Genomic DNA, 14,089 nt, shown 5'->3' on the forward strand with positions numbered 1-14,089 from the left:
GATTGTTTTAGAACATGGTTGCTCAACCTTTGCCCCTCCAGCTGTTGCGGAACTGCAAGCCCCATCATGCCTCTGCCTTTGGGAGTCATGGGAATGTAGACTGCACTAATCGTGTATATATAACTTAATCTAAAATAAAAACCAACACAATTCCATTGGTAATTAAATGGCCGCGGCACTTTTATTGGCATAAATAAATTAATAAATAGTGAATAAATAAATTAAATAAATAAATAACTCAAATGACTTTATTAATTCAAATAAATATTGAATAAATTCAAACTCCAAATAAATATGCAAATAAAATTATCGCTTAGTCATAAAAAACTCAAGCGAATCAATAAATAAATAAATCAGAAGTCCCCCCTCATAATGAGGGTGACAAGCCACATAAAAGTGCAGACGATGGGTGGGGGGGAGGGGAGCTCGCTACGCCGTACTAGACCAACTGTGCCTGGAGCCCTCTTATATAGGCCGCTTATATAGGCCTATTTGAACACGTGACGGAAGGTTCTAGAAGGTCACGTGTCCGCCTATGTGACGCAAAGTCACGTTTTTCCCGCCTGAAAGACCCGTGCGTGGCTTAAAGAGACATTCAATTTTTTTTTTTTTTTTAAATAACTTTATTATCCTAACCAGCCACAATCCCATGTAGCGAGCCGCATACTGCGCCTCGCTTGCCATTCTTGCAACTATCAGAGGCTTGCAATGCATCATGGGACTTGTAGATCTGCAACAGCTGGAGGGTCAAAATTTGAGCACCCATGGTTTAGAAGTACAACATATACAATAAACAACGAACACAGACCTTACACTATGTTAGTCCTTCTCAAGCAAAGCACATTAGAAACCTGTCATGCCTCGGATAAATTTATGGTGCATTCAGAGAATGAAATAAATATTTTAGCAGAATAACAAGAACATGGCTCATGCTGTGGTCTGGGTTGAAAGTGTATGCTCAGATTAAATCCAAGGGTCCAGATTTTTTTATGTTTTTTTTGAAGTTGTACAAAAATACAAAGAAAATTTTACAAAACCACAAAACGATGAAGATCAAAAGAAAGCAACACAAGATTCTTCCCGTGTCTCACTAACGCACAGCAAGTGGGTGGAAATGACAAAGAAGTGGGCTTTTCAAAACAGAGAACAAATAGTGCTGCAGTGTGGAAAATAAACCTCACAAAGTGAATACTAATCTCTCGGATCAAGAGATGCCAGTGTAAGCGGGCGAAATACCCATTTACCCTCAATTTTATCAAAAAGAGCAGGCTTCTTTCTGAGTTCAAACATAAGCTTGTACAAAGGAAGCTTTTCATTAAGTAATTTAAGCAAGGTGGGCAAAAAGGTGCAGATTTTAATGGCTTGCTTCTCAACTCATAAATGGGTTGATGAAGAGCGAGCACAGAGTTAATCAGAAAGGTTCATTCCGCCACTGTAGGAGAGGGAGAGTAAGCAGAATTTCCTGTTTTAGTGTAAAAGTACAAAAATACTTAACAGAATCTTAGCATATTTAGACAGAAGTACACCTTGTAGCAGCCCAAGGAGACAGATTACAGGAATGCAGACATTAGTGAGTCCTAGTACAGTAGAAATGAAGTTGTTCATTTCTCCGCAGTAACAGCTTACCAAGGGACAAGGCCAAAGGGCATGATAAATGTCTACTGAGGCTCTATATCCCAGAAAACATAGTAAAGAGGAGCCAGAAACCAGATTTGTAGAGCCTAAAGCTAGGGTCACACCCGTGCATGTGCTTTTTTTTGTGTGTTTTTGCAGCATGTTTTTGATGCGGGTTCATACTTCATGCCTTTTTTCTCTGTAGGAAGAGACTGGTTGTTAAACGCTGAACCCAGGGCTTTTTTCCCTAGAGAATAGGTGCAGGAACTCCCCCCTTCGGAGTCACCTCTTGTCTCCACCCTCTAACCACCTCCGAGGACCGTTCTTTGGTTTCACCCCCTACCCACCTCCCAGTAACTCCCCTTTTAGACAATACAGAAACAAGTATAATTTTATAGTGGCAAGTATTTTGTCTGGAATTTGTTAATGATAATAAGGAAAGGCAGTAAAATCGATCCCCTGTAGCTAGCAACAATGGACCCCAGCAACAATAGATTCGCCCTCCCAGCAGCAAGCAACAATAGACCCCTCCCTCAACAGTAGATCCATCCCAGCAATGATAGTCCCCCAGGAACAACAGACCCCCCCTCAGCAACAATAGACCCCTCCTGCAAAAATACCCTCAGGGTCAAGTCCCTCCCCTAAGTGTGATGCCCCAGCTGATGTCCTGCTATATTGCCTTGCCTCAGGCATCATGCTGGCGATTACTCTTTGCACTTAGGTTTTTTGTTCAGTCTGGGTTCTGTGCTCACACAAGTTGGAGTACGTGTAGAGCTGGATGGGCTAGGGTTACGTTCATGGTTTTAGCAACTCTTAATCATATGCAACACAGTCTTATATGTCATAGCGTTTGTATGCTGCTTTTCATATATGCCTCATTCACATATGCTCTTTCTATGTACTCTACTATGCATTTCCAAGCTCTCCACAAGGGAGATATATTTTCTTATTGGCTAACATATCTGGAAACTCAATCTTGATCTTGGCCTGTTATATACCGACGCCCTATAACACTAATATCTTTAGCGAAGGCTTCTCTTTTATGGCTAAATACCCATCTACACCGGCCATCTGGTTGGGCGACTTTAACATGGTCGCTAATCACAGCTTGGGTCGGGAGGCCAGTACAATACAACCAGACCAGGCCACTAGGTTTAGTCTCCTAATGGCAGAGGTATTTCTTGTGGACGTATCTCTTATGGACACGTGGAGGCATCTATACCATAAGAGGAAAGCATGATCCTGCTTCTCTACCTCCCACTCCACTATGTACTGGAGAGTTTTTATATTTACCTCACAACAACTTACTCCTAGACTGCAAGCTTTTGCTCCAGACTAGTGTCAGATCATGCCCCATACTGGCTTACCATTACTCCATTCTCTAGGCCCACTATATTAAACTGGAGACTGAATCCATTCTGGTTAACTACACTACCTGATACTACTGCACTAGATATTGAATGGAAACTATTCTTTCAGGCCAATTACGATACCTGCACTACACTAATAGTGTGGGAGACATTCAAAAAATATGCCCGCCTCCAGCTGTCAGAACATATTTCCAGATTTAAGAAACTATCCAAAGCCTCATATGTTCAGGCGGTTGAAGAGTTATCTTCTTTGGAAGATCAGTATGCTGCTACACCCTCTGCTGAATTTCTAAGAAGACCGAGACTCCAAACGAGACTAGTGCAACAAATTATTTATGAAAACGCAAGGCATAAGCTGTTCTTTACTAAACAAATAATTTTTGAACATGAAGAGCTTCCAGGTAGGCTGCTAGCTTACTTGGTTCACTTAGATGCCTGACCACCGGTGGTTTTTACATTGAGTACACCTGTGGGTGGCATTTTTTCGGATGCAGAGAAAATCACCAAAAATGTTTGCTGATTTCTTTCAGGATACTTACACTTCCTAGGTTGATTATCCGTCCCATGAACTGAGTGCATTCCTTGAAAATCTTACCTTTCCTACCCTGACGGTGGCTATGTTGGAGGCTCCTATCTCTACTACTGATATTCAGCTCGCCCTGGCCAGCTTTGCTACTGCTAAGGCTCCATGGTCAGACTGAATACCTGTCAAATTCTATACCCACTTCTCAAACATTTTAGTGCCCAAACTGCTGGCCCTTTATTAGGCAGTTTTTGTCACTGCTGTACTACCCAATTCCATGCAAGAAGCCCTTATCGTTCTAATCCCCAAACATGGAAAGAATCCCCTCCAGCCTGAATCATATAGGCCCATATCCTTGTTCCAGAAAGATGTGAAAATTTGGGCAAAAATCCTAGCACTTCGGCTCAAAAAAGTAATCTTGTGCCTGATCCATCTGGACCAAACGGGTTTCATGCCAACCAAGAACACAGCCTTTAATACTAGACGACTCTTCACATGAATATCCAAGCCTCTCATGACCAAATCGGCTCCGGTGTAGTAGTTACACTTGATGCTGCCAAATCCTTTGATTCTGTAGAATGGCAGTAATTATGGCAGTGTCTGCGTAACTTTGGCTTTGGCCCTCACTTTATTAAATGACTCCCCATACTATACAATGCCCCAGAGGCCAGAGTAATAGCCAATGGTTGAGTGTCTGAGGCCTTCTCACTATCTAGGGGGACGCTGCAAGGATATCTCGCCTCTCCTCTACGCGTTGGCAGTTGAACTCCGCTCCAACCCTAGTGTTTGTGGACTTTGCTCTTGTTCACTGATAGAAAAGGTGGGACTTTATGCCAATGACATGATTTTGTATCTCGCTGACTCCAGCCCCTCGCAAGTAACTGGCACTACATGTCATAGAACAGTTTGGCAAATTCTCTGGCCTAAAAATTAATTGGGACAAGTCCCAAATAATTTCAATTGATGTTTTCCCTCCACCAATAGAGCAAGCCCCTCTGCCACTCTTCAGGGTTCACACATTAAAATACCTTGGCATCCAGGTGTCTAGGACACTCTCAGATTTTATTCCTTTAAATGTGGAACCTCTTATCCCGCTTCTTAAATCTAAAATTCTAATTTAGGGAGAAATTACCACTGGGAATCATGGGTCGGATAACCCTCATTAAAATGGTTCTCCTCCTGAAAATACGATATGTCCTCTGGCACTCCCCACTGTACATTCCACTAAGATACTTTAAGATCATCGAGTCCCTATTGCAATCCTTTATCTGGGGTGCTAGCAGACATAAGCTCTCGTGGAAAACTCTCAAGACGCCCACATCTTTGGGTGGCTTGGCAGTGCCGGATTTCCGATTGTACTATTTGGCTTCACAGTTATCCCACTTTTACCACATTGATGAGGTATCTGTCATTGGTCTGTCGACGTCCTGCGTCCCTCTTCCCGCATTCGTTTTACGCTTTGCTGAGAGGTTTCGCTGGCTCCCCCGATTCTCCGAGCTGATTTAGCGTTCTCTACCAGCATAAATGGATCTGGAACCTGGTGCTGGCTAGGATGAACTGTTCTCAACCACATAATAATACTCCGTTATAGTTTATTAAATGCCTTCATGAACGTTTGCAAATCCCAGACCCAAGCATTTGGGTATCAAGGGGCATATACTTATTATCACACGTGATGCATCAGGGTGACCTTAAAACGTTTGACCAGCTGAAACTGGAGTTTGACCTCCTGAACCATATGCTTTCTCGATGCTTCCAATTGCGCATGCCCTGTGTGCACAATTTGCGGGTACATACCCACTTCTGAATACTTTAGATGCATTACTAGTGATATGTGATCATGACCAGCACAAATTAATGTCTATGTTTTATGACATGTTGAATTACCCCTTCTTCAAACAAATTAGCATATGCTCTCAAACCTAAGTGGTAGACCGCTGCAGGAGAATTGGATGATGAAGACTGGAGTGAAATTCTTATAGTCTGTAAAAATGTATCTCCTAAAATGTCGGATAGACTCACCCAAACCTATATACTTCATTGAGCTTCTCTCACCCCGGAACGATTGGCAAAGTTTTGTCCATCTCGGAGCCCAGATTGCCCCAAATGTCTGAATTCCATTGGCACTTTTGAACACCTGATCTGGCACTGCCAACGAGATGGGTTCTCTGGTGTCAATGGACCCCAGACAATGTTTACTGGGATTATTTCCCAAAACTGATATGGACAAAAATACACTCACATTTGTGCACAAAACACTGTTCAGTGCCAGGAAAGTCGTGGTCAGTGGCTGCATAAAAGCAACACCTCCAACTTTTGCAACGTGGCTCAATGAGGTGAATAATACCCTACCCTATAAAAAGTCATATACACCAACAGGGGTTGCCCAAGTAAATATAACAAGATTTGGGATAGGTGGCTGAAGTCTTTGTCAACACATGTTTCATAAGGTGCAGTCTTTATCTGCACATTTAGTCATCATAGCCTTTCACGCCTTATGTGGGGCAAGCTATATGAATGTAGGATTTCCTGTATAGCTATATTGCATTAATCCTGTGCAAATTTCCTTTTGCTTCCTTTGCTCGTCTTACTGTTAAAAAGTGTTGCTATGTACTTATTTTGTGCTATTTTCTTATGTATGTGATGTTGGGTTTCTACCCTTTTGATTGCTCACATATATGTACTGCATTTGTATGTAAAACTCAATAAAACTTGTTTGAATTAAAAAAATAGATCCTCTCCAGCAACACTAGATTTCCCAGCAGCCAGCATCAATAAACCCTCCAACACACCCCAGCACCCCTTGCCATTACATGCATTTAGTGCTGGAGGTGTCGGAACTGTGTTCCTCCGCGTTCCTGCTGAAAAAAAAAAAAGCCCTGACTAAACCCTACCAAAAACACACAAAAACTTTGAAAGTAATGAGAGTAGATTTTTGTGTGGACATTTTAGATATTCTACTTTGTCAATAACCTGACATAAATTTTTTTATTATATGGCAGATTTGTATGTGCTTTTTAAACAATCCTAAACTCTCATATAAAGTATATTTATTTACATTTCTTCTGCTGTCTAAAATGAACTGATAAAATGAATGGTGCATTTCCCACCTTCCTGTAACACTGTCTTCCTGCTGGTATTGGTGCGGGGATAAAGCCGCAGTATAATCTCAGAGCTACAGAAAGGTAACTATTGCACCATCGGTGTTATTATTTTAGGTTAGACAGCAGCAGATATTGTAAAAGAAGTAAACTGACTTGTCCGTTTAATGATCCAAATAGGTAATGCCAGGCTGTGCTTATTTGGCTCCTCTAAGAATGGATTTGGATTTCGTGACAGTGACCTTGACATCTGCATGACCCTTGAAGGCCACGAGAATGCAGAGGTAAGAATTTTTACATATGTTCTGCTTAAAATATCTATAGTTATTGCAGTTTGTCCAATTTACCTCTGTAGATGATTAGCTTTCATTACCCATGCAGTGTTCCCGGGATTTGAAAGCCGTGGTCTTCTGCCCTTCTTTCCATAGGGACGCTAGGATGGATAAGAGCAATTCTAACTAATCAGCACTGGCAAGTAACCACTTTGACCAATCAGAATCACTCTGATCCATCCCAGCATTTTTAAGAAAAGAAGGAGAGGAAGACCATGGCTTTCAAATCCCTGGACCACTGCACTGGTTGTGTGGGCAGTGAAAGCTAATCATCCATGGAGGTAAGTGCAGTGGGAATCAGGGAGGTGGGGAGAGTATAGAGATAGTTTGCCTTTCCATCTACAGGATCCATATTGGGCACTGACATCTTGAGTGGTGATGCCAGACTTGGATGCTGGCTTCCTGTGTTAGATGCTTGCTGTGTTAACAGGATGAGCATATAACCTGGTACATCAGCCAATACGTAGTGACTTTTATATTTTAGGGCTGCCCTAAAATGTCCAGGTATTCTTAAAAGTTCAATAGGCTTATTAAAAAATATATAAAACAATGATGTTACTAATGCATTCAGGTCTGTGGTAATGTATTATATTATACATAAAGAAAAAAAAAAAACAATTTTAACCTTTATGCATTATAGGTTTATGGCACACTTTGGTGCTATTTACCACTTTAGCCACTTTAAATTACTCGTACATCGCTGGACTTCAAGTGGTTATACCAGGAGGATGCCTGCAGTCGCAGGCATCACCCCAGTACTGTTTTTTAGAGCCGGGTCAGCTCTCTTGTAAAAGCAATCCTAGTGGGTAACTAGCCGCTGGATTGCTTTTACAAGCAGCGGTAAAGGACACCCCCCTCCCGCAGCCTTCCAAAGTTTGCATCGGGCTCTCCTGTCCCACCAGGAGACCCCAGCAACCAGCCAGCACGTCCGCCAGCTGGTCGGACAGCCGAGCAAAGCTGGGATCGGCTTTGATCAGTTCTTCGGTAACCTGGAAGCGATGACATGACCTTCCTTTCGGTTTACCCGGATGTCAGTGGGGCCATTTCTAAAAAATTTAAAGCATTCAAAAACACTTATCTTGTTAACAAAAAAAAAGAATATGTAAAGTAGCAGTGTAAAAAATAAATAATTTGAAAAAAATCTAAAGTGCCCCCCGTGCTTGCGCGCAAAGACGAACACGCACGTTGGTTCTGCATGCACGCAAACAGCGATTGTCCCACACGTGAGGTATCACTGCGAATGTCAGATCATGGGCAGTAATTCTAGCACCAGACCACCTCTGTACATCTAAATTGGTCATCTGTAAAGGCTTTTAAAACATTGCCTATGGATAGTAAAATTTACATCGCTTGTTGCCATTGCACGAGAGTGAGCAATTTTAAAGAGTGACATGTTTGGTATCTATTTACTCGACATAACAATATCTTTTATATTTTACCAAAAAATTGGGATATATATTGTTTTTTTGCATTAAAATTAAAAAAAGGCAAATAAAAAAAAATTGCGTTAAAAAAAAAACACTTCGCAAATACAGTGTGACATAAAAAATTGCAAAACCCACCATTTTATTCTGTAGGGCCTCTGCGTTAAAAAAAAAAAAACATTATGTTTGGGGGTTCTAACTCATTTTCTAGCAAAAAATACAGATTTTTACATGTAAACGAAAGTGTCAGAAATAGTCCTGGAGGTCAAGTGGTTAAATGTTAAATCTGCTTATTTGCTTTAGTCTATTCTTTGCCTTTATATGACATAACTTTGTTATAGTACAATTTTTCCTTTAGCCAGCTTGTTGGTTTTAGTATAAAAGAAAGTTTATTTATTTTTTTTTCTTTTAGAAACTAAACTGTAAGGAAATAATTGAAGGCTTGGCAAAAGTTCTTAAAAGACATCCAGGTAACGTATGAGAAAAGTTGTTGTTTTTTTTTTTTCTTTTATAACTGTTACTTATTCTGTCAGAATATTAATAACATCTAATTTATGCTTGTTCAGGCTTAAGGAACATTTTACCAATAACAACAGCCAAGGTCCCCATTGTGAAGTTTGAGCACCGAGAGAGCTGTGTAGAAGGAGACATCAGCCTGTATAATACTCTGGTAAGTGTGAGAACACTTTATGTCCCAGATTCTGAAAGGCTGTTGTGAAGTATGTAAAATATATATATGTATCTTTTTTAAATTGCATGCTCTGGGTCTGTCATCTTCATCTTCATTGTTTTTTCATAGTAACTCACTGACTAAAGCATGCATATTGAGAGTGATAGTATCATGGCTGTTTGCTTTCTCTAGGATGCTTAATCCGTGTAGCAAGGATAAAGATGACAGCCCAGGAGCTTGAGCCTAAGGCTGACCATACACGGTTCAAATCCGGTTCAGTTTCTGCTGAGATTCGAGCTGTTAATAGACAGGATGATTGTACCAAGCTGATTGATAGATCAACTTGGGTACAACCAGCCTGGTGGGTTCTGTTGCGATTATTGCTAGCAGCTATAGCATAACCACTGTCTTCTCCCGGTGGGTGTGGCTTCCCCTGCTTCCCCCACCGGGAGAAGATCATTGCTGATTCCCCTGATGGGGGAATCAGGCAAATTTCTTTCCTGTAACACGTCGTGGTTGCAGGAATAAAATTTGCACCATATATGGTCTGCCTAATTGTGTCCCATCTCTGTCCAAAAAAATGGTTTTCTATACACTTACACTAATATGAACATGAATGCTGTGATTGCTGACTTCTCTGAAAAAGCTATTTGCCTGGCTGTAATAACACTCATAGTCTGAGTCACCAACCCAGAAAAAGCCTGCAGAGCAGGACTCCTGACTTTTTTTCTCATTGTCCCTGATCTTCAGAATTGTCCCAGTTAGGGACGCCTGAGGTGCTTAGACTAGCAGGTCAGCATAATAACCAGGCAACTAATATTTACAAGAGGTCAGCAATGACACCCCCTATAAATCTCTTGTGAGAGGTTAGTTTAAAAGTGAAGCTGCTATTTCTTTGCTGAAACAAAATGTCTGTTATGTTTAGGCTCAGCACAACACCAGGATGCTGGCAACGTACGCGGCCATCGACCCTCGGGTAAAATACTTGGGATATGCTGTAAAGTTCTTTGCCAAGGTAATTTATATGCTTTATCAACAAACTGAAGAGCTCTAGTGTATAAAATGTTATGCATTTTCCACAAATAGCACATTAATCTTTATTTAGTAATGCAGCCCTCAAATTTTCTACTCGCCTGCTCGCATTTTGCGAGTGGAAAATGATTGCGGGCGAGAACGAGAGAGGAGAGGAAGAGGAAAGGCGGCCGGATAATCAGAGCGGGGATCGCTGCACTGTAACATCTTTCATTTCAATTGCCGGGTGCTCAGCTTCACACGTAGTCCCGCCTCCTGGCTTGGCTTCTTTGATAGACAGAACACCGCCGGTACGTGTGACGTCTATCATAGGAGCTGAGCCAGAAGGCGGGACTACGGAAGCTGAGCGCCCAGCAATTCAAATGAAAGATGATACAGTGCAGCGATCCCCGCTCTGATTATCCGGCCGCCTTTCCTCTTCCTCTGTCTTCTCCTGCACAGGTGAGGCTGCAATCCATATTTATGGTCACATGGTTGGGGGGGGTCTCCTATAGGACTACAAGGCTCAGCATTCCATATTTCTAGTCACATGGCTAAGGGGGGGTCTCATATAGGACTACAAGGCACAGCATGTCTTATGGTCACATGATGGGGGGGGGGGTCTCATATAGAACTACAAGGCTCAGCATTCCATATTTCTAGTCACATGGCTAAAGGGGGGGGGTCTCATATAGGACTACAAGGCACAGCATGTCTTATGGTCACATGATACGGGGGTCTCGTATAGGACTACAAGGCACAGCATGCCTTATTTATGGTAACATGATGGGGGGGGGGTCTCGTATAGCACTACAAGGCACAGCATGTCCTAGCAGCTCAGGACTTGAAATTTTGAGCCCTGGTAATAGTAACATATTTTTTATTGATACATAATGGCATTAACTAAAGAAAAACCATATATACTGTGTATATATATATATATATATATATATATATATATATATATATATATATAGCGCTAAAGGCACAGATAACCGATGGATTGGTGAAGGGACCAGAGCAAACCTGTGCGGCTAAATGCACATGGAGGGGAGCAAGATATAGACATGAACAAACAAAAAGACACAATGGTCACTGTACTTAAAGGCTGAATAACATCAGAAGGGTCTTTGGAAGGTGAAGTGTCAGCCGTTTAAACTTTTAAAATTTTTTGTTTGTTCATGTCCATATGGCAATAACAACTGCTTTTAATTGAATATGAAAATGCGTTATCTGCACACACTATTAAGGGGAAAGTATAGTGCATATTTAGGGAGCACTGGTTTTGAGTTGCCTTCACATTGTTTACCTAAAACAGTTTTTCATGTGACTTTTTATATAGTTACTCTCCATATTTATGTTATTGCATTAAATACAGAGATTTATACATTAGCTAGTAGAGACAGAGTAGATAAACCATTATTATCATTCTACCAAAGTGCTTAGAGTATCCACTGAGAATCTGTCACTTTGCTCATTTGGGAAATTTACGGCCAATATACCGTTATTCGCCTGTGGCGGGTAGCGCAACTAAAGGAAGTATCAATCTATAAAGTGACCGTTTTCCTTTTAAAACTGCTGTAATAGATAGTGTGCTAGTGCATTGTTTTTAGCATGGCGGCCAACTCATAGACTTCATCTTTAATGTTGTCACATTAAAATGATAGTTTAGTGATTTAGTGATATTTTTTTAGTAAGGAAATATTTAAAGCCTTTATTGCAGACTTTGCCCTAAAAGTAATTTTAGCAATGACTTTCACATTCCTGTTTTGCATGCACTTCCATGTTTTTGTTACTGCAAATAAATATAGGGATTTGTAGATTGGTTACACTAAGTGGAAGAATGTATATCATGGCAAAGTAGGAAAATGTACCTCATATACGTATATAATTACAAACTATACATATAAAACATATGAGAAAAATAACATAGGGTGATTATTTACATCAAGCTTTTTGTGTGTTTATCTAAATAAAAAAAAGACTAACATTTTGGTGAATGGATTTAGTTACCCACCAGACTCCTAGGAGCCAGCAAGTTATGGAGCCAAGTAACAAAAAGTTATGGATTAGATGATCCAGTTCCCTTCTGCAGCAGCAATCTATTGCTTGGTGATCACAATAAAAAGTAGCTTACTATTATAAGTTATCTGTCATAATAAAATCATAGGCGCTGCTTCCCAGTAAGGAAAAAAGCTTGTAAGAAAACGATTTAACAAATACACCACTTCCCTTTGACCCAGTGCCACAATGGTCCTAATGAACCCACACTGCTTGATTATACAGCCTATTATATATTACAGCCTAACTTGCTTAGATCAGCCACATACAAAATTGATGGAATGTATATTTTCCACTATAATAGGAAGGGAGCACAGGATTCTGATAGCTATAGCTGTTCTTCTTATTAATCTTTGTGTTTATTTTTATCAGCGCTGTGATATTGGTGATGCATCAAGAGGAAGTCTGTCTTCATACGCCTACATCCTGATGGTTCTGTATTTCTTACAACAGAGAAACCCTCCTGTCATACCGGTGCTACAAGAGGTAGGAAAACAAAGAGATGCCTCTGATATGGTTCACATGTCATCAATTTTTCCCCAAAAAAGAATGCCCCAACCATGGGGTTACAGATACAAATATATGCTGGTAGAACCCCATATCCAGAGCCAATGTGGAACTCCATATCCAGATAATTGGGGCAGTAAAGATATAGCTTCTCTGTAAACAGTTCACAGTAGTAAGCCTGCTACCTCTAGATGTTAGCAATATTTTGCTATATATTTATATATATTCTTTTTTTTAACACAGGTGACACTGTCATTTTAATCCTAACTGCACAGGCACCTTTCTGATGTACAGATTTAGCCCCACCAAAGAGCCTATGCCAACGTTCATTTGGCCATCCGGTTACTGTACTCAGGGGAATCTTTTTGGCAAAATTGTGACCACAGGTCGGCATTCCTAGCACACATCCCTTGAGTGGGTAGCAGTGAACCCAGTCACGAGGTGACGGATCACTCCCCACACTCGGGATTTGTGCTGAGTTAGGGGGCTAGGTCTGGGGGCAAGTGGGGGACCTTTGTGTGTGTATACCATCTTGTCATCTTTGTCCACCCATCTGGGTTTTCAAGGTCAACCTTGTACTGGAATCATGGTGGTTTCTCCATGGAATTTTATCCTTTTTGTCAACCTTATCACCATCAATAAAATTTATTTTTGCACGGTACCTATGTGATCCCCATTTATGCAGCCATTCTGAGGTTGGTCTATACTGCCTCCATCTTCTCCTTTTGACTACTGTACTCAGGTTTGGTAAAGATTGCTGCAGAGATCAGCACTGCATTGTGCGATGGAGCTATCATCAAGATTTTGTATAATGTGGCATCGGAGTTTGCCTGCTAACTATATTTAGCATTATGAGGTTGTTACAGGATTACTTTACGTAGAAACTTGGGAGGGTAAATTGATTCACATCCATATACATATTCTAAAATATCCAGTTACATAAACTAAGCTGGAGGACAGTGAAAGGAAATAAAAAGGTTCAAAACAGTACCAACGGCACACAGATCCTGAAGGAAAAGCATAGGATATCCCATGGGTCTGCGATCCTTAAAATTCATCACTCAGAATAAATACAATATTGTTTATACCACATGCAAACCTTATGGAAAGCTTGCTTTGAACAGTTTTTTTCTTTTATATGTAGATTTATGATGGGCAAATTATTCCTCGGAGGATGGTGGATGGCTGGAACGCTTTCTTCTTTGATAACACAGAGGAATTGGTGAGTACTGCATTAATTCCAGCATAGGTGCAGATTTCACCCAAAAGCTGTAGTGACCCATCAGCAGTTATCTAATTTTAATAATGGAATGTTAGAATGGCATTGTATGTGGAAGATAGGTGGAGTTAAATCTCTCCAACTGTCTACCATATCTTTAGCCACTTAAGCCCCGGAAGATTTTACCCCCTTCCTGACCAGGGCCTATTTTGCGATTCGGCACTGCGTGAATTTAACGGACAATTGCACGGTCGTGC

The 14,089-nt window shown here is 40.9% G+C and overlaps 1 protein-coding gene across 2 annotated transcripts in view; it reads left to right on the forward strand.

Moving 5' to 3' along the window:
- The window catches only part of TUT4 (terminal uridylyl transferase 4), a 116,273-nt gene that overhangs the window by 77,855 nt on the left and 24,329 nt on the right, over positions 1-14,089 (forward strand). For both annotated transcript variants that reach the window (XM_082265057.1, XM_082265058.1), the window contains exons 16-21: positions 6,789-6,892; positions 8,777-8,834; positions 8,931-9,034; positions 9,960-10,049; positions 12,479-12,592; positions 13,758-13,835. In XM_082265057.1, the coding sequence (XP_082121183.1) occupies positions 6,789-6,892; positions 8,777-8,834; positions 8,931-9,034; positions 9,960-10,049; positions 12,479-12,592; positions 13,758-13,835 (548 nt within the window). The remainder of the gene's footprint in view (positions 1-6,788; positions 6,893-8,776; positions 8,835-8,930; positions 9,035-9,959; positions 10,050-12,478; positions 12,593-13,757; positions 13,836-14,089) is intronic.

The sequence above is a fragment of the Pelophylax lessonae genome (genome assembly GCF_965119305.1).
Source record: "Pelophylax lessonae genome assembly, chromosome: 8".
Taxonomy (NCBI): Eukaryota; Metazoa; Chordata; class Amphibia; order Anura; family Ranidae; genus Pelophylax; species Pelophylax lessonae.